This window comes from Eubalaena glacialis, chromosome 1, assembly GCF_028564815.1.
Source record: "Eubalaena glacialis isolate mEubGla1 chromosome 1, mEubGla1.1.hap2.+ XY, whole genome shotgun sequence".
Lineage (NCBI taxonomy): Eukaryota > Metazoa > Chordata > Mammalia > Artiodactyla > Balaenidae > Eubalaena > Eubalaena glacialis.
In genome coordinates this window covers 196,035,906-196,062,000 of record NC_083716.1, presented here as the reverse complement: position 1 = coordinate 196,062,000, position 26,095 = coordinate 196,035,906, and the positions used below count along the sequence as shown (strand labels likewise).

The 26,095-nt window shown below is 36.5% G+C and overlaps 2 protein-coding genes across 3 annotated transcripts in view; one reads left to right on the top strand and one right to left on the bottom strand.

Annotated features, from left to right (window-relative positions):
- The window catches only part of HIBCH (3-hydroxyisobutyryl-CoA hydrolase), a 97,908-nt gene extending 94,630 nt beyond the window's left edge, over positions 1-3,278 (top strand). Inside the window, exon 14 of one of the 2 annotated variants that reach the window (XM_061203331.1) lies at positions 2,725-3,278. In XM_061203331.1, the coding sequence (XP_061059314.1) occupies positions 2,725-2,840 (116 nt within the window). In that variant the 3' untranslated portion in view covers positions 2,841-3,278. The remainder of the gene's footprint in view (positions 1-2,724) is intronic. The other variant, XM_061203337.1, reaches the window with a different exon arrangement.
- Positions 3,279-7,775: 4,497 nt separating this feature from the next.
- The window catches only part of C1H2orf88 (chromosome 1 C2orf88 homolog), a 28,659-nt gene continuing 10,339 nt past the window's right edge, over positions 7,776-26,095 (bottom strand). The window contains exon 2 of the mRNA XM_061203320.1: positions 7,776-8,385. Coding sequence (XP_061059303.1) covers positions 7,928-8,215 — 288 coding nt within the window. The 5' untranslated portion in view covers positions 8,216-8,385 and the 3' untranslated portion in view covers positions 7,776-7,927. The remainder of the gene's footprint in view (positions 8,386-26,095) is intronic.

Below are 26,095 nucleotides of genomic sequence, written 5' to 3'. Positions count from 1 at the left end.
ATGAGGGAAGACCAGTCTTTGAAACCAGTATTGTTTAAAAAATCCAATAATGTGGCCACCGCTTCCTAATGTATATATAAGAGGTAATCCTGCTCCTGCAGTCACATGGACTCCCTCTGCTAAGTGCAGCGTGAGTTTGTAAATTCATTCTGCTGCTGAAGCCTTTGAAAGGTACGTTTATTCTCTTGCAGAAAGGCCTGAAGTCCCCTCTTTTTTTGTCCTGGCTTTTGGCAAAATCCCAGCTATGTTGGACCCTATCATCCACCTCTTTGCCTGAACCTAGCAGTTAAACATTGACATTGAGGAAAAAACATATGGCATAATTAGTAACATCTACTACTATTATTAATTTCTATTTTTGCTTATCATCTTCAAAGTAAGAATATTAAGAAAAAGCAAGTGAAGTAGTTGATTTTTTTTGTTCCTAGCAAATCTGCAACCATTTCTTTTTATGTATAAGTCCATATGCCTATAAATAGTAGCTGTCATTTATGTTGTATAAAATGAGTTCTTTCACTCTGCATGTATTTTACATATCTAATTTTATTATGTTTTTATTTATCACTTTAATATAGTACAGACTCTAGATATACTTTATCTGAATAAAAGGTTATGCTCTCTGAGCTGTAAGCTTCAATAAGCACTGGTCACTGTGGTAGAATTCTCTTCATTTCTGGCATGATATAGTATAAGAAAGAAACAAATCCTTTTAGAGGACACGTGGAGTTGAGTCAGAGGAAATGGCTATATGTTTTATGGAAAACATGCATTCATCCTACTAATTCCCTGCAAATTCTTGCTGCATGTGGATCAGAGCTTAGACCTCTGATTTTAGGAGGACCTGTGTGCTACTTGGATTATGTTGCTAAAGTATTCATTCATTATATGTTATAGCAGCCCTTCTTAAACTTAGAAAAGAAAGGTATTGTTTTTTAGATATACTGTCAATTATTTTAAGGAAAAAGAGCTGAAACCAAGCAGCATCAAAGTTCTGATTCATAGCCCAGGTGCTTATGAAGCTACTTTTTAATGAAGAGAAAGTATGTAACCTCATCTTTCAGCATAACCTCTTTATTCAGAAAGCAGTATCTATTCTGGGTAAAACTGTTAAGATGTTCTTACATAACCAAATGTTTGCTACAATTTGCTAATTATAAAGTATGTTACCAAATTAGATAAAATAAACTATCAATTAGGGGAATGGCTGTAAAAAATTCTTACTTTTAACATCTAGAATAAACTTCTTCCTTTAGAAGAATTTACAGAAAAAAATTTTTTAAAGGATTATCTCAGAAGAGCTAGAGAGCTACCAACTGGAATTTGAGTGGGTGCCTTATGAAACCTGAAAAACCTGAGTTGTCTACACGGCAAGAACTTGTTTTATCTATGCTAGAATAAAAATTTTGTTAGTTTGAAATTAAATAACATGCAAATTTGATTAATATTCTCTTTCCATTTGACCTTCAGTGGACTGTCAAGGAGGTAGATAGCATTGACCCACAGGGCTTTTAGGGAAGAGATTCTTGCAGAAAGAATGCTCCAGGATTGTTTTTATTTACTCTGTCCAGGGAATGTAAAACTTTCAAACTGGCAGGGATCATAACATCAGTGTTCAGTATCACCACTGATCTGACACTGGAGTCCTATAGTTAGGCAGCCAAACCTTGAAAACCTCCAGTATCCACATTTAATTATGCATAAAGCTCCCTTCCCTCTACCTTCTGAGGCAGCCTACTGCCTTTGGTTCCCAGATTGCTTCTTTAACTATTTTGCCTTTTAGTGATTAACTCATTTTTTTAGGTTCACTGTAGACTTTCTATGTTTAAATACTTTAATTCCCCACAAGAATTACGTACATTTTAAGCATGGCTGAAATTCCTTACCACAACCAGACTAGGTACAGCCCCATTCTCTTTCTTTTTGGTTTTTAATTTTTTGAGATAATTGTAGATTCAAATGCAGTGTAAAAAATAATATGGAGAGATCCTGCATACCCTCCACCCAGTTTCCCAAATGGTAACATTTGTATAACTGTAGTATACTATCACAACCAGGAAACTGACATTCTCCTCCCTTTTTAACGGAGGTTATGGATTGATTGCCTCATACTTAAAATCCTGTGGGGATACTATGTGGCTACACTAAATGATGACTACACTGAAATAAGAGAAGCAGAGCTTCTCATGATAACCTGAAGGTGGTCTGGTATTTTAATTCAGTGTGAGCTAGAAGATTCAGCAAAACAGTTGTATCCACATTTAATTATGCATAAAGTCCCTTTTCCTGTACCTCAAGTAATTTTCCTCTCAGTTCAATATGGAGGAGGTTAGAAGACAGATCTGGGCCCTCCCCCATCTCCTGCCTTCCCTTTAAACCACACCAACTCTGGTTTTAGCTCTTTTATAAAGAGCTAAAGAGAGATTTCATTTATGATATTATTAGAAAAAGAAAAAAAAAGAGTTCTAAGGCTTAAACCACTGGATTAGTTCAGCAGACTGTATTCAAGCTAGAGACATCAGGCTTAGCAGTTGAGGTCATCATCCAATTCTGTGAGGGCTTAATTTAAGGGGAAAAAGAAAAAGGAACACATACAAAAATTTCAACTTTGCAGAAAAAGATGTGCTATAGAAAAATATGCCTAGTCCAAGGTAATTTGTGTCAAGTCAGTAATTAAAATCTGGTAATAAAGAGAATACTAACATTTCTTATGCCTTTACTTGACAGTTTTAATAGATAAAGACCAGAGTCCGAAGTGGAAACCAGCTGATCTAAAAGAAGTTACTGATGAAGCTTTGAATAATCACTTCAAATCTCTGGGAAGTAATGATTTGAAATTTTGAAGAGACTGAATTTTTAAAGTATTATTTTGGAGCAGAGTTGGCAAACTATGGCACATGGGCCAAAGCCAACCTGCTGCCTTTTTTTTTTTTTTTTTTAATATATCCCTCAGCTAAGAATGGTTTCTGCATTTTTAAATGGTTGCAGAAAGAAATCAAAGACCAATATTGCATGGCATGCGAAAATTACATGAAATTCAAATATCATTGTCCATAAATAAAACTTTATTGGAACATGGCTTTACTCATCTGTTTACATCTGTGGCTGCTTTGAGTAGTTGCAGTAGAGATTGTAAGGCCTGCAAAGCCTAAAATATTTATTGTCTGGTCCTTTTCAGAAAAATTTTGCCAGCCCTATTTTAAAAGATGGGAAAATTTGAAGGACTTTAGAGATTCTTGAGTTAGTATATCTAATTGAAATGGGAACTTTATGTTTTGGCTTAGGGTATTTGGTTTTTAATGTTGATTAAGTAAACTTATGTATAGGTTATAAAAAATAAAAACTCTGAAATTTTTTTGGATACTGTGTTAACACTTCATAGAATTTTCTCCATATATAAATCTATTTTAAAATAATTATGAGTTTCTGTAGCTGAAGTATTCCTTTTATAATGATAGAAATCTCAGGCAAAGAGAAAAGGTTATTATGAGGTTGTCTTTCCAGTATTATCGACTCAGCCTTGGCTTTTTCTGAAGTTAACCAGAATCCCTTCCTATGGGGAAAGTAAAAGCATTATTTCTTGTTGTTTAGAGTATTTGCTAATCTGGCAGAATGAGGCATTAGAAAACTCTAATCTCTAAGATAGAGACACTCTGCCTTCTGCAATTTACATCAGACTTTTGTGTGATTACAGTAATTTCTTCTTACACAGTTCAAATCAGGAGAAAGAACTTGAAAACAAGAGGACTTTTGTTCAAAATAGAAGTACCTTCAGTAATTGCTACTGTTGACAAAATAAGTTTTTTTTAAGGTACACAACTGTGGATGTTCCAGACTTGGAACATTAATGTCTAGGTAAGAATCATTTTTAAATTAAAGATCAGCTTATGATTTACTTTATAGCTTGGTACAATTTTTCCTTCATTCCAAACCCCTCAGAAACTAAGAAAACTTTAGTTTTGTGAAAGAATGAAAAGCAGGCAGAACCAAAAAAGACATCAAAGATTATATTCCTGCACCCTTCTCATAGATGAGGAAATTGCAGTCCAGAAGGAATTGCTTTAAATTTTCTGTTCTCAATATACTTAACATGAAGCATTTTTCTTCTCCCCAAAATTAGGAACATATTTGGAAAAAAGATGCCATGATAATGAACATGTTTACATTTATATTCTTAAAGCTTCTAAATGTGGATGTGAATGATCTAAGAAAATACTTGTATAAATGGACTTTTATTTTCTTTGTATTTGCTAGAAATGCAGAAAACGTTAAGTCCTTTATGTTAAAAAATTTGAAATCACACAATGGTGAAAAGCATTTGCTTGCTTCAATTAAATAAGGACTCATAACTAGTTAATTGCAACTAGACTTTTATTGAACAGTTAGGAAAAATGTTTTCACAAAAATATTTGGGAAAAAATATACCATTTCATAGCTAAGTCTTACAGTGAAGAGAATTTGCTAACAAAAGTTGAGTTTTGCCAAGTAAGATGTAGGGAATACATCTGAGCCTGTGCCCACTGCTCCAAGGAAGACATGTCCAGTTTGTTCACACAAATACAGGATGGGGGCATTATGATTAAGCAAACAATTTATTTGTTAGAACTTTGTTTTTAAATTACTGTTCCTTGACATTATTTATAATTTGACTCTAACTTTTGATTTCTCAAACTATATAATTACAAAAGTATAGTTCCCCCATCTCATAAAATGCCAGTGATACTGAGTAGGATGTATGAGTGTCATGCTACTTCATTCGTTCAACATGTCTCTTTTTAATACTTATAAGACAGTTTGACACAAATGATTCCTTTGGGACTAAGATAAATTTTTATCCCCTTCAAAATTGTGCTTTAAGTGCTAATAACCATAGGTAGTTTGCAAAGAACTGATAAGGCAACGGAAAGTGGAGAACTGTCAGGTCAAAGGCCTGTGACTGAAAGGTAATAACTAGCACTCAAAAGACACTGAACTGGGAAGGGAGCAGTGAAGCACATGTGTGGGGTTATGTGAGTTTTCTTAAATGAGGAATCGGCACATTTCTCTCTGCTAATCTGCTGCTTCCAGAGTTGCCCCCTGCAGGTTCTTTGTCATGCTGGTGGCACTCATCTGCCCCTCTCCTGGATGTTCTTGAGGGAGAAGATTCAGTGGTTGGGCACATGTGAGTGTGGTAAAGAATGGAACGGAACTTGGCTACTGTGTCCTTCCCCTCAGATGAAAACATTGGAAACTTGTTTTTGGAGCCTGACGTGAGTGTTGTTTCTTGGGCCCTCTTTTCCCCATTTTCTTTTCCCTTATAATTTGGCCACTATTCTGATTTCTTCTGTGTTTGTGATCTAAGTTGGAACAAATGTTTCCCAGTCCAGTAGCTAATAATTCTTTCAGTCTTCTGTTTTATATGTCTCCTTCCTTCTCAAGCAGCCCTTCTACTCTTTGTTCATGAAAGACCTTCAAAATGAAGTAAATCCAATATTTAAAGATGAAGGTATGTAAGAAGTTGAATTATCCTATCAAAGATGTTCTCATTTATCTTGTCATCTAGGCCAAACTATATCTTGATAACAATCATACGCAGTACACTTGTTGATCCAGCTCCTTCCTGCCTGCCCCCTACTTGGTTAATCCACTAACTCACTGATGATGCAAGCCTTTGTAGTTCCGTGTCCATGGTTTGACATATTATACAGCATACATCTCCAAGTAAGTCTCTGTATGTCACAAGATACTATACTGTTAAAGTGAGTCAGGGGCAAGGGGGTGGTGCTCAGTGACAAAACCCTATTGCCATAGTAACAGAGAGGGTGGCAACAGAGATCAGACTTCCAGCTAGATATGGGTCTGGCAGGCCTGCCCTGTATTACACCCCTAGGAAATAGAGGCCCAGGGCCAAGGAGGAACCTGAGATCAAAATATTTAGATATAATCAAAGTCTACTAGTCTATGTCCCTATGTATGCTGAAAAATTTAGTGTGATGTGCTGCTTTTATATGGCTTTGTGTTCTCACCAGAACATGTATTATCTTATATACTTAATTATATCTTTTAAACAGCAGTGACCTTGCAGCAAAAGTATCTGATGTAAAATATAAAATGAATGAAAAATGGCAACATCTAGGCTTTTGTCTGAGTCATTAGTATAAGCACTCATAAACCTAAATTTTTCTTCATGAGCTGGAAATATGTTTTGCACTTTTTGGAAACTTTCTGTTCTTAGCCTTGCAACTTCAGATCCTTGTATAAACAGGGGTGGTGGTTTTTCTATTTTGTAAAGTTGCTAGATTGTAAGTACAACAGGACAGTACAAACCCTGGGATTAGGTGAAAGTTAAATGACCAGTTGTCCAAAGGCAACTGAAAAATGGCACACCACTCACTTCAAAAGAATTTTCTTTGCCCATTTACCTTGGAGAATTCAGTCTATTTGATTGTGGGTTTCAGAGTATAACTGCTAAAATCAGAGGTAGCAATTCTGCCTGCTTATAAGGTCATACACATTTATGTCATTAGAAGTCACAAGCCTTTTTCTGCCTTTCTTTAGATTTCAATGACAAGGGTCTTAAGAAAAGGATCTAATCGCACAGGCTTAAATAATTCCTATTCCAGTTAAACTCAATGTGTGGCAAATCTTGATGAAAAGATACTTCTAAAGACTCAGTCTCAATTTTCTTGCAAGTTACATCTTCTAGTATCTTCTTCCTCCTTTCCTGAATTTTCTGTTATCATTGATCTTAAACAGTACTTAATTCTTTTTTCTTAAAAAAAAAAGGCTTCCCAAAAAAGTAGCCAAATTTATGAAAATAGTGTAGTATATGGCTGTAAATGCCCCATGGGCTTTGTTACCATTAAAAATATACATGAGTATTCCCTTTGGAAGAGTATTTGATCTTTTGTAATAACTATAAATTCTCATGCATAATCTGGTCCCATAGTAATCTGAATGGTGATTGCCCATGTACCAGCCCCTTGCATCTGTGAGACAGTAAAGCTTAACATACATGCAACACTGAGACCAGATTCTTCTTTCCACCTTGCCAACTAGGGCTTCTGTTACTTTACAGTTTTCTGGATTGCTGTTTATAAAAGCTACCCCTGCTTGTTTTCTTGTATAGTAATATCACTGGGCTACCTAATTCAATGCAATAAACATTGTCATGACTTCTGTAAATTGTATATTGTTAAGATGCTTATATGCAAAGTCTGAGTCATCCAGTAACAGGTGTGATTAGTTAGGGCCCTGAGGTTCAAGGTGATAGTTATGCTTTTCATCTACAAAAGTAAGTATCTTATTAAGGACATGGTTCACGGTGGACCTCTTCCACACGGGTTGCTTTCTAATGCTTGGTCATTTGTGTTAAGAAGGAGGGATCCTTGACTCAGAAGATTTTGGCAAACAAGACCCACTGTTCACAGCTATGGCTTGAGTGCCCAGGCAATTCCCTTGCCCAGGCATTTCAAGAAAATCCTTTTCATATCTTGTTTTTTTTGTATAAATTGACAAATAGTTATTTTAAAGGAATGTCTTTAAAATGACCATTTTGAAAACATGGGTTTTAAATAAATTTAAATTCTTAAAGAATTTTTTTTTTAATTTTAAAGAATTTTAAAAATTCTTATTTCTTTGGTGATGGCATTGTTGCCTCTGGAAGTGGTGTGACACAGCTGATTACTGTGGCACCAGAGGACTTACATTTAACCCTTTAATGACTAAAATCCAAGACCAAGCAGATAGAAATTGCTGTTAATGTAGAACTGCTTAAAACACTTCATTTTAGGTATTCTTAGACTCTTGATGGCTATCGAAATATTTTTCTTTACACCCAGATGGAGTTATTTGTATTTATTCACACCAGTTTTTGCTATTGTTTCATGTATTTAAACTAGCACCAACTTTATCCACAGTTTGAGAAAGTGTCATCATCCTACACACAGCGTCAAGGCCCCTCACTCTCAATATATGGGATGTCATAGTACTTGAGGTGGTTGCCAGCCCACTGCTGCAAGGCATCACTCAAGATTTCCTGGGACAGGCGGTGTGCAAATTCAAAGACCACAATTTCAGGCCCTAGGGGTTCCTTCACTTCCTCTTTGACATTAACTAGAGAAGGCATCCTGAGTTGAAATCTCTCTTCAGGCATAAAGTTTTCTTCACTCTCATGCCTCTTCTCACTCTCGAGTGTGGTGGGAAATGGGAAAGTTTGCTTTGATTTCATGCAGCCCATGTTATGAAGAGCTTTGACTGAGTGAAGGAAAGCAGTAGCAAAGACTACTTCAACAGCATCTTTGGAAAACACCAAGCATTTGTCCACTTGATATTGAGCAGTGCTTTTCCTCTCCAGGCTACTTCAGAAATCAATGTTCCCTTTCACCAATCTTCACATGTAGTGTTTATCTGTCAAGAGAAGGGAAATTTCATTTTGAAGTCATAGAATGCAAACTACTGTACGATTAGGTAGCAAGTAGAAACAAATCTTTACCAGTTTCATCACTTGGAGGAAATGTAAGGTAACAACAGCTTTATCTTATCAATAGAAAGAAAAGATAATCATTCAAAAATGGCATTTAGAAATAGGAAAATGTCTTTTCAAGATCAGGCAAATTTTATAAAACTGACAACAAACTTTTGCTACCTTTGATTTATTTATGTATACCAGGGATCAGCAAACTATAGCCTTCGGGCCACATTCTAGCTGCCTGTTTTTTCAAATATAGTTTATTTGAACATAGGCGTGCTCATTTGTTACGTATTGTCTATGGCTACTTTCATGCTTTAGTGGCAGAGTTTAGTTGTGACAGAGAGAGACTGTGTGGTCTGCAAGCCTAAAATATTTACTGTCTGGCCCTTTGGAGTAAATATTTTCTGACTGACTCTGATCTATACTGTTGAGGGAGACAAGCATATCAAAATTTGCTCCTGCCTCAAACATCATGAGCCTGCACATCTTGGGCTGTGTCAGACTTTGTCCCTTGGTCACACATTTACAACTCAGAGAGTAGGACAGAATGATGGTCTTTCTTTACACTAGGGCCAACTCTAAACAACACAAGTTAGACATGGCAAAGCCACCTATTTTTCCTTCTGAATGAGATATTATGAAATTATGAAGCAAGGACAAGATGGTGGAGTAGAACGATGTGAGCTCACCTCATCTCACAAAAACAAACACGGAAATCACAACTGCTGAATGACCATCAACAGAAAAACACTGGAAGCTACCAAAAAAGATATCCTACACACAAAAACAAAGAAGAAGCCACAACGAGATGGTAGGAGGTGTGCACTCGCAATAAAACCAACTCCCATATCTGCCAGGTGGGTGACCCACAAACTTGAAAATAATTATCTTGCAGAGGTTCTCCCACAGGAGTGAAAGTTCTGAGCCCTACAACAGAACCCCCAGCCTGGGGGTCTGGCATCAGGAGGAGGAGCCCCCAGAGCATCTGGCTTTGAAGGCCAGTGGGGTTTGATCACAGGAATTCGACAGGACAGGCAGAAAAAGAAACTCCACTCTTGGAGGGTGCACACAAGGTCTCATGTGCACCAGGATCCAGTGGAAAAAGCAGTGACCTCATAGGATCCTGGGCCAGACCTACCTGCTGGTATTGGAGAGTCTCCTGTGGAGGCAAGGGGGGCGGCTGTGGCTCACTGTGGGGACAAAGACACTGGTGGTGGTAGTTCTGGGGAGTACTCGTTGGTGTGAGCCCTCCTGGAGGCCCCCACTTTCTCACCAAGACCTGGCCCCACTGAACAGACTGCAGGCTCCATTACGGGGAAGCCTCGGGCCAAACAACCAACAGGGTGGGAAGACAGCACCATCCATCAGCAGATGGGCTGCCTAAAGTCTTCCTGAGCCCATAGCTGCTTGCTAGACACACCCCTTGACATGGCCCTGCCCACCAGAGGGACAAGACCCAGTTCCTCCCATCAGGAAGCTTGCACAAGCCTCTTAGACCAGCCTCATCCACCAGGGGGCAGACAGTAGGATCAAGAGGAACTACAATCCTGCAGCTTGTGGAGTGGAAACTGCAATCACAGAAAGACACGACAGAGGAATATGTCCCAGACAAAGGAACAAGAAAAAAGCCCAGAAGAACAACTAAAGGAAGTGAAGATAGGCAATCTACCCAAAAAAAGAATTCAGAGTAATGATAGTAAAGATGATCCAAAGTCTTGGCAAAAGAATAGAGGCACAGAACAAGAAGATACAAGAAATGTATAATAATCAGCTAGAAGATCTACTAAAGAACAAACAGAGATGAACAATACAATAACTGAGAGGAAAAATACACTAGAAGAAATCAGTAGCAGAATGAGGCAGAAGAATGTATAAGTGAGCTAGAAGACAGTATGGTGGAAATCGAAGACAGAAAATATTGAAACAAGTGAAAAGCAACAAATAACATACAAGGCAATACCCATAAGGCTATAAGCTGATTTATCAGCAGAAACTCTGCAGGACAGAAGGGAGTGGCATGATTATATTCAAACTGATGAAAGGGAAGAACCTACACCCAAGAACACCCAGCAAGGCTCTCATTCAGATTCGACAGAGAAATCAAAAGCTTTACAGACAAGCAAAAGCTAAGAGAATTCAGCACTGTCAGACTCGCTTTGCAACAAATGCTAAAGGAACTTGTCTAGGTAGGGGAAAAAAAAAAAAAGGCTACAACTAGAAACAAGAAAACTACAAATGGAAAAGCTCACCGGTAAAGGCAAACACACAGTAAAGGTAGGAAATCATCCAACACAAATATGATATCAAAACCAGCAATCGTGAGAAGAGTACAAATGCAGGATATTAGAAATGCATTTGAAATTAAAAGACCAGCAACTTAAAACAATCTTATTTATATAGAGAGTGCTATATCAAAACCTCATGGTAACCGCAAACCGAAAATCTATGATAAATACACACACAAAAAAAGAAAAAGGGATCCAAACACAACATTAAAGATAGTCACCAAATCACAAGAGAACAAAAGAAGGGGAGGAAAAAAGACCTACAAAAACAAATCCAACACAATTAACAAAATGGCCATAAGAACATACATATCGATAATTACCTTAAATGTAAACAGATTAAATGCTCCAACCAAAGGACACAGACTGGCTGAATGGATACAAAAACAAGACCTGTATATAAGCTGTCTACGAGAGACCCACTTCAGACCTAGGGACACATACAGACTGAAAGTGAGGAGATGGAAAAAGGTATTCTATGCATATGGAAATCAAAAGAAAGCTGGAGTAGCAATACTCAGACAAAATAGACTTTAAAATAAAGACTGTTACAAGAGATAAGGAAGGACACTACATAATGATCAAGGGATCAATCCAAGAAGATATAACAAGTGTAAATATATATGCACCCAACATAGGAGCACCTCAGTATATAAGGCAAATACGAACAGCCATAAAAGGAGAAATCGACAGTAACACAATAATAGTGGGGGAATTTTAATACCCCACTGTCATCAATGGACAGATCAGACAGAAAATCAATAAGGAAACAAAGGCCTTAAATAACACATTAGACCAGATGGACCTAATTGATATTTATAGAGCATTCCATCCAAAAGCAGCAGAATAGACATTCTTTCCAAGTGCACATGGAACATTCTCCAGGATTGATCCATGCTGGGCCACAAAGCAAACCTCAGTAAATTTAAGAAAACTGGAATTATATCAAGCATCCTTTCCAACCACAATGCTATTAGATTAGAAATAAACTACAAGAAAAAACCTTAAAAAATACAAACACATGGAGGCTAAACAATATGCTACTAAACAATCAATGGATCACTGAAAAAATCAAAGAGAAAATCAAAAAATACCTAGAGACAAATGAAAGTGAAAGCACAACGATCCAAAACCTATGGAACGCAGCAAAAGCAGTTCTAAGAGGGAAGTTTATAGCAATACAATCTTACATCAGGAAGCAAATAAACCACCTAACCTTACACATAAAGCAACTAGAGAAGAACAAACAAAACCCAAAGTTAGTAGAAAGAAAGAAAAATCAGAGCAGAAATAAATAGAAACAAAGAAAACAATAGAAAAGATCAATGAAACTAAAAGCTGGTTCTCTGAAAAGATAAAATTGATAAACCTTCAGCCAGATTCACCAAGAAAAAAAGGGAGAGAGCTAAAATCAATAAAATTAGAAATGAAAAAGGAGAGGTTACAACAGACACCACAGATACACAATGGATAATAAGTGACTGCTACAAGCAACTATATGCCAATAAAATGGACAGTCTAGAAGAACTGGACAAATTTTTTTTTTCTCTCTTTTTAAAAAAGTTTTGGCCATGCCCAACAGCATGTGGGCTCTTAGTTCCCTGACCAGGGATCAAACCTGTACCCCCCTGCATTGGAAGCATGGAGTCTTAACCACTGGACCACCAGGGAAGTTCCCTGGACAAATTCTTAAAAAGGTACAATCTTCTAAGACTGAACCAGGAAGAAACAGAAAATATGAATAGACCAATCACAAGTACTGAAATTGAAAGTGTGATTAAAAAACTCCCAACAATCAAAACAGTCCAGAACCAGATGGCTTCACAGATGAATTCTATCAAACATTTAGAGAAGAGTTAACATCTATCCTTTTGTAACTCTTCCAAAGAACTGCAGAAGAAGGAACACTCCCAAGCTCATTCTACTTGGCCACCATCACCCTGATACCAAAACCAGACAAAGATACCACAAAAAAAAACCTACAGGCGAATATCACTGATGAACATAGATGCAAAAATCGGCAACAAAATACTTGCAAACAGAATCCAACAACACATTAAAAGGATCATACACTATAATCAAGTGGGATTTATCCCAGGGATGCAAGGATTCTTCAATATATGTAAATCAATCAATGTGATACACCATATTAACAAACTGAAGAATAAAAACCATATGATCATCTCAATAGATGCAGAAAAAGCTTTTGACAAAATTCAAAACCCAGTTATGATAAAAACTCTCCAGAAAGTGGGCATAGAGGGAACGTACCTCAACATAATAAAGGCCATATATCACAAACCTACAGCTAACATCATACTCAATCATGAAAAGCTGAAAGCATTTCCTCTAAGATCAGGAACAAGACAAGGATGTCTACTCTGGCCACTTCTATTCAACATAGTTTTTTGGAAGTCCCAGCCACAGCAATCAGAGAAGGAAAAGAAATGAAAGGACTACAAATTGGAAAAGAAGAAATAAAACTGTCACTGTTAGCCGATGACACGATACTATACATAGAAAATCCTAAAGATGCTACCAGAAGACTACGAGAGCTCATCAATGAATCTGGTAAAGTTGCAGGTTACAAAATTAATACACAGAAATCTCTTGCATTCCTATACACTAACAACGAAAGACAAGAAAGAGAAATTAAGGAAACAATCCCATTGGCCATTGCATCAAAAGAATAAAATACCTAGGAGTAAACCTACCTAAGGAGGCAGAAGACCTGTACTCAGAAAACTGTAAGATACTAATGAAAGAAATAGAAGATGACACAAACAGATGGACCATGTTTTTGGATTGGAAGAATCAATATTGTCAAAATGACTATACTTCCCAAGGCAATCTACAGATTTAGTGCAATCCATATCAAATTACCAATGGCATTTTTCACAGAACTAGATCAAATAATTTTACAATTTGTAAGGGACACAAAAGACCCCGAATAGCCAAAGCAATTGAGAAAGGAAAACGGAGCTGGAGGAAAATCAGGCTCCCTGACTTCAGACTATCCTACAAAGCTATAGTCATCAAAACAGTGTGGTACTGGCAGAAAAACAGAAATATAGATCAATGGAACAGGATAGAAAGCCCAGAAATAAACCCATGCACCTATGGTCAATTAATCTACGACAAAGGAGGCAAAACTATACCGTGGAGAAAAGACATCCACTTCAATAAGTGGTGCTGGGAAGACTGGACAGTTACATGTAGAAGAATGAAATTAGAACATTCTTTAACACCATACACAAAAATAAATTCAAAATGGATTAAAGACCTAAATGTAAGACCTGATAATATAAAACTCTTAGAGGAAAACATAGGCAGAACAGTCTTTGACATAAATCGAAGCAAGATCTTTTTTGATCCGTCTCCTAGAATAACAGAAATAAAAACAAAAATAAACAAATGGGACCTAATTAAACTCAAGCTTTTGCACAGCAAAGGAAACCATAAACAAAACGAAAAGACAACCCGCAGAATGGGAGAAAATATTTGCAAACAATGCAACTGACAAGGGATTACTCTCCAAAATATACAAACTGCTCATGCAGCTCAATGTCAAAGAAACAGACAACCCAGTCAAAAAATGGTCATAAGACCTAAATAGACATTTCTCCAAAGAAGACATAAAGATGGCTAAGAGGCATATGAAAAGATGGTCCACATAGCTAATTATTAGAGAAATGCAAATCAAAACTATAATGAGATGTCACCTCACACCAGTCAGAATGGCCATCACCAAAAAGTCTACAAGTAACAGATGCTGGAGAGAGTGTGGAGAAAAAGGAACACTCCTACACTGTTGGTGGGAATGTAAATTGGTGCAGACACTACAGAGAACAGTATGGCATTTCCTTAAAAAACTAAAAACAGAGCTACCATGTGATCCAGCAATCCCACTCCTGAGCATATATCTGGAGAAAAACATGGTTCCAAAGGATACATGCACCCCAATGTTCACTGAAGCTCTGTTTACAATAGCCAAGACATGGAAGCAACCTAAATGTTCATTGACAGATGAATGGATAAAAAAGATGTGGTACATATATACAATGGAATATTACTCAGCCATTAAAAAGAATGAAATAATGCCATTTGCAGCAACATGGATGGACCTGGAGATGATCATACTAAGTGAGGTAAGTCAGACAGAGAAAGACAAACATCATATGACATCACTTATATGTGGAATCTAAAAAAAAAAAATGATACAAATGAACTTATTTACAAAACAGAAACAAACTCACAGAAAACAAACTTATGGTTACCAAAAGGGAAAGATGGGGCGGGGGAGGGATAAATTGGGAGTTTGGGATTGACATATACACACTACTATATATAAAATAGATAACCAACCAAATATTATGAAAAGCTTAGATTAATTTAAAATTAGCTTAAAAGTTTCTCCCCCTAAATATCTTACTGTTTGATGTTTGGACAGTCAATAGAGTAGAGTACAATGCTTGTGATGTACCTTCCAAACTTCCCAATGGAATGTTGTCACTGAATGAACTTATCTAAGATAAGACTTAAGGGTAACTAAAACAGTACAAACTTCACTGGAGGGAGGCCTAGCCATAAGAAAGTGCAGGCAAAGACTCTATAAATGAGGTTGTGATCCCTGACTATATCGTAGTTTTTGGACCAAAAACAGCTGTAAAAATTCATGAAATGAAACTCCATTGATTATTTCTGAAACTACTGATCTTAAGGTAAAAACTAGCATGCATTTAATTTATTTCTTAATAGTTTATAAGAAGTCCAAAAAAGGTGACCTTTGCCCAAGTCAGTACTAAATATTTTTTAGATTTCTTTCAATTTTATCCAATTTCTCCCATAGTATACTCCTTCCCCACCTCTACCACTTATAAGGATGATATGGAGGGTTGGAAAGGAAAACTAGCTCTCTGCTTCTGATTACCTTTAGTTCTATACGCCCTGCTATATGCTCCAGAGATGCATTTCAAAAAGGGCATAAGGGATGTGTGTGATGTATCTGGTTTACTAGACTGAACTCCTAGAAGACAGGAACTGGCCTGGTTGTGCACCTCTAACATGTAATGACTTAACGTAGTATCTGTTCTGTACTATGAGGGATTGTTAAGGGAACTGGACTTAGTTAACTTGAAAATGATTAGAATGCAATGAATGTCAGATAAATAAAAGTCCATGAGAAGAATCATGAGAACATTCTGTGTTTCCTAAGATCTTTGGTTTTGCAAAAGCAGCTTTATCTTACCATAACAAAAGTAGTGCCAGATTTGCCCTCACACCAAAAATAACTTTAAACCTGGACAAAATATGTGTGGGTGGCTATTTTCAGACATTGAACAACAGCACAGGATTCTGATCCCCAAAAGAAGGGAAACACATGATGTTAAACCCCACAATTGATCATCTTGAGATTCTGCCTGAGAATCTGATTCAAGCAGAGGGGCAATTCTGCTGTGCTGCAGAGGCAGAGGCTGAGATACTGAAGCAGGTGAAATTACAAGAAAGTTCAAGAGTAAAAGGAGCTGGGAGGGAGGCAGAAATTTGCATGGGGTCTCACTGAAGCCGAGCAGGACCCTGCAGGGCCTTCCTAGGGACAGACCTGTGTGTCCTCGGCTTCTAGTTTATAGAAAAGCTTTAGCCTCCTTGGCCTTCCCCAAGTGCCAAAGAGCAAATGCAGAAACAAAGGAAAACAGTCAAGCAAGACAAAATAATAATAGCTTAGCCATGAAACAACGTCAAGGACCTTTAGTTCCTCTTCAAGGGATATAGATATATGTATATGTATAACTGAATAGATACATGTATATGTATAACTGAATCACTCTGCTGCACAGCTGAAACTAATACAACATTGTTAATTAACTATACTCCAATATAAAATAAAAACTTTAAAAAAAGACAAAATATCCAACAACAAAAAAGAAATTTGAGACCACTTTAGGAGTGAACTCTAGAGCAGAGGTTGACAAAACTTTTTGTTAATGGGCTAGCTAATATATAATTTAGGTTTGTGAGCCATATGGTCTATGTTATACTACTCAGGTCTGTTGTAGTGCAGAGCCAGCCATAGCTAATATGTAAACAAATGGGCAATGGTTTTTATGTTCCAATAAAACCTAATTTACAGAAACAGGCAGCCAGCCCACGGGCCATACTGGGCTAAGTTCAAACAAACAGTTCCATTCTAACAAAGAATAAAATTCAATACCATTCAAAGGAAGATGGCATAATCCAAATTCCTATGGGAAGTAATATCCACAATGTCTGTCATACAATAAAAAATTACTAATAATGCAAAGAAGCAGGAAAATGTGCCCAAGTTCAAGAAAAAAAAACAAAACCAGTTACTAGAAACAGATCCCCAAATGACCTAGCACTTGGTAGTTAAGAGAACTCAGTAGAACTGTAAAGCAGCTATTTAAATAAGTTCAAGGACATAAAGGAAAAATGATCATAGAATGAATAGAGAATCTCAGCAGAGAAATGGAAATTGTAACAAAACACACAAAAAGTAAATTCAAGAACTAAAATGAAAAACTCACTGTGTGGGCTATTGGGCATTGGAGAAGAAAGATTAGTGAGCTTGAACATCTATAGACATAGCCAATCTGAAAAAGGGGGAAAATGATTTTAAAAAACTTAACAAACAACTAAAAAGATAATGTAAGTGTGGCTTAAAAACAATGAGGCATTAGATACATTTAACCCAGAAGAAGGCAGGAAAGGATGAACATGGGAAGAAAAAAATGGGACAATTAGAAATCAGCAAAGTGGCTGACTTAAACCCATAGATATCAAAAATTACTTGAAAAAAAATGGACTAAAAATTTCAATTAAAAGGCAGACTAGTTAAATAAGATCCAACCCACACAAATGCAGTCAACTGATCTTTGACAAAGGAGCAAAGATAATACAATGGAGTAAAGACAGCCTTTTCAATATGTGCTGGAACAACTGGACATTCACATGTTAAAAAAAAAAAAAAATCTAGACAGACCTAACACCTTTCCCAGAAATTAAAGTGAATCATAGACCTAAATATAAAGCAAACTATAAGACTCTTAGAAGATAACACCCAGGAGTTAAATCTAGAGAAATCTAAATGACCTTGGGTTTGGCAATGACCTTTTAGATACAATATCAAAGGCATGATTCATGAAAGAAATAATTGATAAATTGGACTTTGTCAAAATTAAATACTTCTGCTCTGTGTAAGACACTGCCCAGAAAATGAAAAGACAAGCCGCAGACTGGGAGAAGATATTTGCAAAAGCCTATCTGATAAAGGATTGTTTATCCAAAATACACAAAGGAGTCTTTAAAACAACAATAAGAAAACAACCTGATTAAAAAATGGACACCGGATCTGAACAAACACCTTACCAGAGAAGACATACTGATGGCAAATAAGCATGTGAAAAAAATATTTAACATCATATATCATTAGGGAGTTGCAGTTTTAAATGACATTGCGATACCACTACAACCTATATGAATGGCAAAAATCCAAAACATTGACAACACAAAATGCTAATGAGGATGTGGAGCAACAGAACTCATTCATTGCTGGTGGGAATGCAAAATTGTACAGCCACTGTGGGAGACAGTTTGGCAGTTTCTTACAAAACTAAACATACTCCTACCATATGATCCAGCAATCACACTCCTTGGTATTTACCCAAATGAATTGAAAAACTATGTTCACACAAAAACTTATACATGGATGTTTATAGCAGTTTTATTCATAATTGCAGAAATTGGAAGCAACCAAGATGTCCTTCAGGAGGTGAATGGATGAACAGTGGTCTATCCAGACAATGGAATATTATTCAGTGCTAAAAAGAAATGAGTTATCAAGCCATGAAAAGAAAAGGAAGAACCATAAATGCATATTACTAAGCCAGAGAAGCCAAGCTTTCCAACTGTATGACATTCTGGAAAAGTCAAAACTATGGAGACAGTAAAAAGCCCAGGGGTTACCAGGGGTTAGGGAGGAGGGAAGGTTGAATAGGTGGACACAGAAAATTTTTAGGGTGGTGAACTACTCTGTATTATACTATAATGGTGGATATGTGCCATTATACAATTGTCAAAACCCACAGAATGTACAACACCAAGAATGAACCCTAATGTAAACTACAGACTTTGAGTGATCATATGTCAATGTAGGTTCATTGACTGTAACACTCTGGAGTGGGATGTTGATAGTGGGTGAGGCTTGTGTGTTGGAGGCGGCGAGGGGAGCAGGAAGGGGGTAACTGTACTTCCTGCTCAGTTTTGCTGTGAATCTAAAACTGCTCTAAAAAAGAAAGTCTATTAAAAAAATCCAGCTATATGCTACCTATAAGAGATATACTTTAAATACAAATATACAGGTTGCAAACAAGAGGGTTGGAAAAGACATACAATGCAAACAAGAAGTATAAAAAGCTGCTGTGGCTGTATGACTATCAGACAAAGCAGACTTCAAAGACCAGTAGTATTACCAGAAATAGGGACATTTTATGTGTCAGTCAGGAGAAGACATGATAATCATAAATGTATATGTAACTAATAACAGAGCTTCAAATACATTAAGGAAAAACTGACAGAATTAAAGGCAGAAATAAACATTACTCTCTCAGTAACTGATAGAATATTCAAAGGAAAAAATAAGGAATTCAAGTTTTGAACAACACTATGATGCCACTTGAGGTAACTGACATTTATAGAAGACTATTCCCAACAACTGTAGGATACATATTCTTATAAAATGCATATAGAACATTCACCAAGATAGACTACACGATGATCTCAACAGATTTCAAAAGCTTGGAATCTTATATTTTCCAACCACCAAAGAATTAATAAAAAATAATAAAATATCCAGGAAAACCCCAAATACTTGGAAACTAAATATCACATCTCTAAATAACCCATGGGGCAAAGAAGAAATCACAAGGAAATCAACATATTTTCAACCAAATAATAGAAACCACAACATATCAACATTTTTAAAATGCACTGTTAAAGTTTAGAGGGAGAGTGATAGATTTAAATTCTTGTGACAGAAAAGAAGAAAGGATTAAATCAGTGATCTAAGCTTTCACCTTAAAAAGCTAGAAAAAGAAAAGTAAATTAAACCCAAAGTAGAAGGAAGGGAATAATGTAGATGAGAGCAGAAAACAAAGCAAAGGAAAAGGGCCAATAATGGAGAAAAATCAATGGAACCAACGGTGGTTCCTTAAAAAGATCTAATAAAATAGATAAGTCTCTATCTAGTCTGATCAAGAAAAATGAGAGGACACACAGAACCAATATGTGTGTAGGAAAAAGGACATTACTACAGATTCCATAAACATTAAAAGACTAAGAAGGGAATATTATGAACAACTTTATACATACCAAATTACCAAAACTGGCACAAGAGAAAATAGAAAGTCTGATAGCTGTATATCAATGAAAGAAATTGGATTTGTACCTTAAACCTTTCCAAGAAGAAAACTCCAGGCTCAAATGGCAACTCTAAAGCTCTAAATTCTTTCAAATGTTTCAGAAAGAAAGAATACCAATCTTACCCAAACTCCAGAAAATAGAGGAAGAGGATTCCAAATTCATTTTATATGAAGTCAGGATTCCCCTGTTACTACAAGCAAAGACAGTTCAAGAAAAGAACACTCTACAAGCCAATATCCCTTGTGAACACAGACCCAGATATCGTTTTTTTAAATGGCAAATTGAATCCGGCATATTTAAAATGGTTACTACATCATGACCAAGTGGGATTTATACCAGAATGCAATGTAAATTTTGAATGTAACATTCAAAACTCAATACGTATAATTCACTGTGTTAATATAAAAAAGAACACCAGATGATCATCTCAATAGATGCAAAACAAATTTGATAAAACAACCATTCATGATAAAAATTCTCAGCAAACTAGCAATAGGAGAGACTTCCTCAAACTAATGTTAAGTGTAATGGTGAAAGACTGAACAACTTTTTCTATGATAGGAACTAGGCAACAATGTTCATTCTCACAATTTCTATTTATTTATTTCACAATTTTTATTTAATATTGTACTAGAGGGAAGAAAGAAATACAAAGCATAAAGGTCGTCAGAAAAAAAAAACTGCCTTTACTTGCAGATGACAAGACTGTATATGTAAAAAATCCTAAGGATTATATATGAAAAAATTACTAGAACTAATAATTTTAGCAAGGTCTCATGATACAAAATTAATATATAAAAATCAACTGTACTTCTGTATACTTAGTGAGTAATTGCAAGATGAAATTAGTGCCATTTGCAATAGTATAAAAAATATGAACTTAGGGATACATTTAATAAAATGTATGAAAGAAAACTACATTGTATGTTGTATATGCAGTATGTAAATAATACAAATTGTTACTGAGAAAAAGTAAAGAAACTAAATAAACAGTGTTCATGATCTCGAAGATAATATTGTTAACATGTCAATTCTCCCCCAATTTTTATATATATATATGTATGTATATATAAGCATATGTGTATATATATATATAAGCACAATTCCAGGAGGCTTTTTTGTAGACATTGACAAACTGATTCCAAAATTCCATTCAAAATCCCAGAAGGATTTGTTATAGATATAAACATGCTGATTCTAAACTATATATGGAAATGTAAAGAAATAAGAATAGCCAAAACAATTTTGAGAAAGATCAAAGTTGGAAGACTCACATTACCCACTTTTAAGAATGATTAAAAGCTACAGTAACCAAGACAGTGCTATATTGGTGAAAGGCCAGACACACAAATCTATGGAATAGAAGAGTCCAGAAACAGACGCACAAAAATATGGTCAATTGATTTTTGACAAATGTGCAAAAATAATTCAGTGCAAAAAAGGTAATTTTTTCAACAAATGGAACTAGAACAACTGAACAGCCATATGTCCCCCCCCCCCAAAAAAAGATCTATACCTTACCCTTTATAAAAAAAATTAACTCAAAAGGAGTCATAGATCTAAATGTAAAATATAAGACTTTTACAAGACGTTACAGAAAATATTCATGATCTTGGATTTGGCAAAGAGTTTCTACATATGACACCGAAAGCATAAACCGTAAAAAAAAAACAAACTGATACCCTTGACTAAATCAAAATTGAGAACTTTTGCTCTGAGAAGAACACAGTTAAGGAAATAAAAAGATGAGCCCCAGATGGGGAGAAAAAATATTTGCAAATCATTTGCCCAAAAAATGACTTCAATCTAGAATAGATAAATAACTATCAAAAGTCAACAGTGAGAAAGCAACCCAATTTTTAAAATGGGCAAAAGATTTGTACAGACTTTTCACCCAAGACATCATCTATGGATGGCAAGTAAGTACATGAAAAGATGCTCAACATACTGGCCTTAGAAAAATGCAAAGTAAAACCATGATATGATACATCTGTACATCTATTAAAATGGGTAAAATTAAAAAAAATACAATATCAAGTGCTGGTAAGTATGCAGAGCAACTGGAACTTTCTTTCATACATTGCTAGTGGGAATGCAAATGAGCACTCTGGAAAACAGCATTTTCTTATAAAGTTGGAACATCCACTTACCATATAACCCAACCCACCTAGGTATTTAGAGAAATGAAATTTGTGTTCACATAAAAAGCTTTATGCAGATATTTATCACAGTTTTATTCATAATTGCCAAAAGTTGAAAGCAACAAAGATACTGATACCAACATCGATGACTCTTAAAGGCGTTATGCTGATTGAAAGATGCCAGTCTTAAAAGGTTTCATGTTGCATGATTGCATAATGCATGATTCTGGAAAAGGCAAAACTATAGGGACAGATAACATGTGGCTTTTAAGGGTTAGGGTAAGAGGAGAATGTGACTACAAAGAGGCAGCAAAAGGAAATTTTTTTGGGTGGTAGAACTGTTATATATCCTGATTGTCATAGTGGCTATACGAATCTATACATATATCAAAACTCATAGAATTAGTCACCAAAATAAAGTCAGTTTTTAAGTATGTAAATTAAAAATTAAAAAGGTATTTTCAAAACAACAATACCAGGACTTCCCTGGTAGCACAGTGGTTAAGAATCCGCCTGCCAATGCAGGGGACACGGGTTCGATCCCTGGTCCAGGAAGATCCCACATGCCACGGAGCAACTAAGCCCGTGCTCCACAACTACTGAGCCTGCGCTCTAGGGCAGCGGTCCTCAACCTTTTTGGCACCAGGGACCAGTTTCGTGGAAGACAGTTTTTCCATGGACGGGGTGGGGGGAGATGGTTCAGGTGGTAATGTGAGCACTGGGGAGCGATGGGGAGTAGCAGATGAAGCTTTTGCTCGCTTGCCTGCCGCTCACCTTCTGCTGTGCGGCCCGGGGGTTGGGGACCCCTGCTCTAGAGCCCGCAAGTCACAACTACTGAGCCTGTGCACTGCAACTACTGAGCCCACACACCACAACTACTGAAGCCCATGTGCTCTAGGGCCCGCATGCCACAACTACTGAGCCCACGTGCTGCAACTACTGAAGCCGGCGCACCTAGAGCCCATGCTCTGCAACAAGAGAAGCCACTGCAATCAGAAGCCCACGCACCGCAACGAAGAGTAGACCCCGCTCTCCACAATTAGAGAAAGCTCGCGCACAGCAACGAAGACCCAACACAGCCAAAAAAAAAAACCAAAAAAACCACAACAATACCATTATACACTCGTTAGGATTGCTAAAATTAAAAAGCCCAACAATGCCTAGTGTTGGTGAGGATGCGGAATGCATATACTGCTGGTGTGAGTGGAAAACAGTACAACCACTTTAAAGAACTGAACCCACCATTTTATTTCTAGGTATTTATTTAAGACAAATGCAAACATGTCTGCAAAAAACTTGTACACCAATGTCCAGAGCAGCTTTACTCCCAACAGCCAAAGCTGGAAACAACTCAAATGTCTATCAATAGGTGAATGGATAATCAAATGGGGGATATATCCATAAAAGTAGCATGGAGCTCCCATTCCTAATTCAGTGTTCTTCTGGGAATAACAGTTGCTCTAATAATACTTTATCCGATCATGGCTTATAGTATTTAAGTGTTAAACATCCTCCCTCTCTTGAATTTATAGAACCTCCCTCCCCACTTCTAGTTTTGATGTTAATTCTGGCAAACAAAGACCAGTGTAGCTCCTTCCCAGGGTCTCTTGTTACTCTCTGCTCATTGGCCCAGTCCTTGACCTGGTCTCCATCAGCAGGGACATTATGGCTTGGAGCTTCCCAGGCTCCCAGAGACCACTACCTAGGACTAGCTGTCAACTCTGGCCTTCAGGTCTATCTTGGATAAAACAACACTGATACATTCATGCCATTATGTAATCAACTGGTCCAGTAACTGTCTAATGGAATTACTCATCATCACATGCTTAGAAAAGAGGCAGTTGCTCTGATAGAACAGGATTGGTAACCCCATATTTTTGTTAATCAGATTTTAATTCTGTGATTTCTGTTCTACAGAAGCCTCTTGAGATTTATCATGAGTAAGGAAGAGTGATGCTGAAAGGAAAGTCAGAGATAAAAACAAAAAGTTTATGCTACTACTGTTCATGGTAGCAGCTATTCAAACACTTGACAGACATCTTAAAAGGCAATGATAGGGAGTTCCCTGGTGGCCTAGTGTTTAGGATTCAGCGCTTTCACTGCTGTGGCCCAGGTTCAATCCCTGGTCGGGAAACTGAGATCCTGCCAGCCGCGTGGGGTGGCCATAAATAAGTAAGGAAATAATAAATAAATAAATAAAATTATAGATGTGAACTAATAAAGAAATGTGAATAAAATGACCTTTAAAAAAAGGCAATGATAATCCCAACCTGTATAGCACTGAAGAATAAGCTTTGTATAATTTCATTCTCCCCTAATAAGGTAGTTGATTCATAATGAAGAAATAAAGTTTCAACAATGTTAGCTAGTAATGCAAGTCAATAGTTGAGCAGATTATATAATTGGTCTTCTTAGGACAGCATGTGGGATGAGCTCTCCTAAGTTAATTTTTAGACTGTATTATTCATCAGTCAGGTTGAAAAGTTACCATGGCTATATCAGTTGAAGGTATGATACATTTAATGCTGGATATTAGCCAAAAAAAGTATTTTGGCTCTCCTGTCAATGTAACTAGCTGATACAGAAGTATAAAATATTTTTTAAAATACACTTTTGAAAAATACTGAAAATCAATTTCTTTTATACTATAGTTAAAAATCTTAAGATACATAAAGATCTGTCAGTGAGAACGTTCCTTAACCATCTAGCCAGTATTACTGAGTCTCTACTATGTGTTCAGCACCAATATCCATCAGTATAAGTGCTTTCAAAATTTATTTAACAAAATAAAATGAGTGGGAGATAGAGTGAGAATGAGATGACAACTTATTCAGGCTATAATTAGTGCAGATGCCCAGAAAGGATCCTTAGTTTTACCCTTGTCCTAATATGTGAAGTGGCCATTTGTTCATGCCACTGCCAGCAAAAATAAAATATAAAGATGCTTTTTCTCCCATCACTCCCTCCCCCAAATCCCAACACACATACATATATACATACACATCAGAGCCATACATAAAGAAAAGAAAGCCCCATTTACTTGGTTCCCTCAATGTTACTTTGAAGCCTCAAAGCACTGAGTATATAAAGTGTGTCAGGCCATAGCCCTGGCACTTCCCTCAGGAATGGGTCTAGCCACTACGGGGTCTTCTATTAGATCTTTCAAACAGAAGATGCAGTTTACCGCAGTCCATAGTTCATCTTGGAGCTGTGGTCCCCCGTCCTGCATAGAGTGTCATCAGATTGAGCCTGTTGAGTAAGCTCCCTGGGAATATGCCAGGGAAGGTGTCACAAAAAAAGCCAAAACTTGAATATGAGTGGGGGCCAGACCATACAGTTCTAGCAAAAAAAAGTAACTTCCAAAATCTGCTCTGGAAATGAACAGGCTGCTAAATCCCTGAAAGTCTTTCTTAAATATTAGATTAACAGAAATGCTTATTACTGTTGTTCTACTTCAGATCATCTTCTAAGCCTTTAAACAGGTTTTAAGACATTTTATATCTCAAATTATACCTTAAAATGGGCCCTAGCCCTGAATTAATGCAAATATCTATATAATATTGATAAAAACCACATTATAGTCTTTAAAAGCATAATGAATATACTGTCTTTCAAATTTCAATGTAGATGCAATTAATTAAAATGCCAATTCATTAAAAAATATAACTGAGTTCATTTAAAAACTATAATGAAGTTCCCAACAGAAGGTTTGTCGTTATTTGTTCTCTAATATTGGATACTAAGAGTATATTTTCCTTCTTGTAGGGGTCCATGAAAATCGG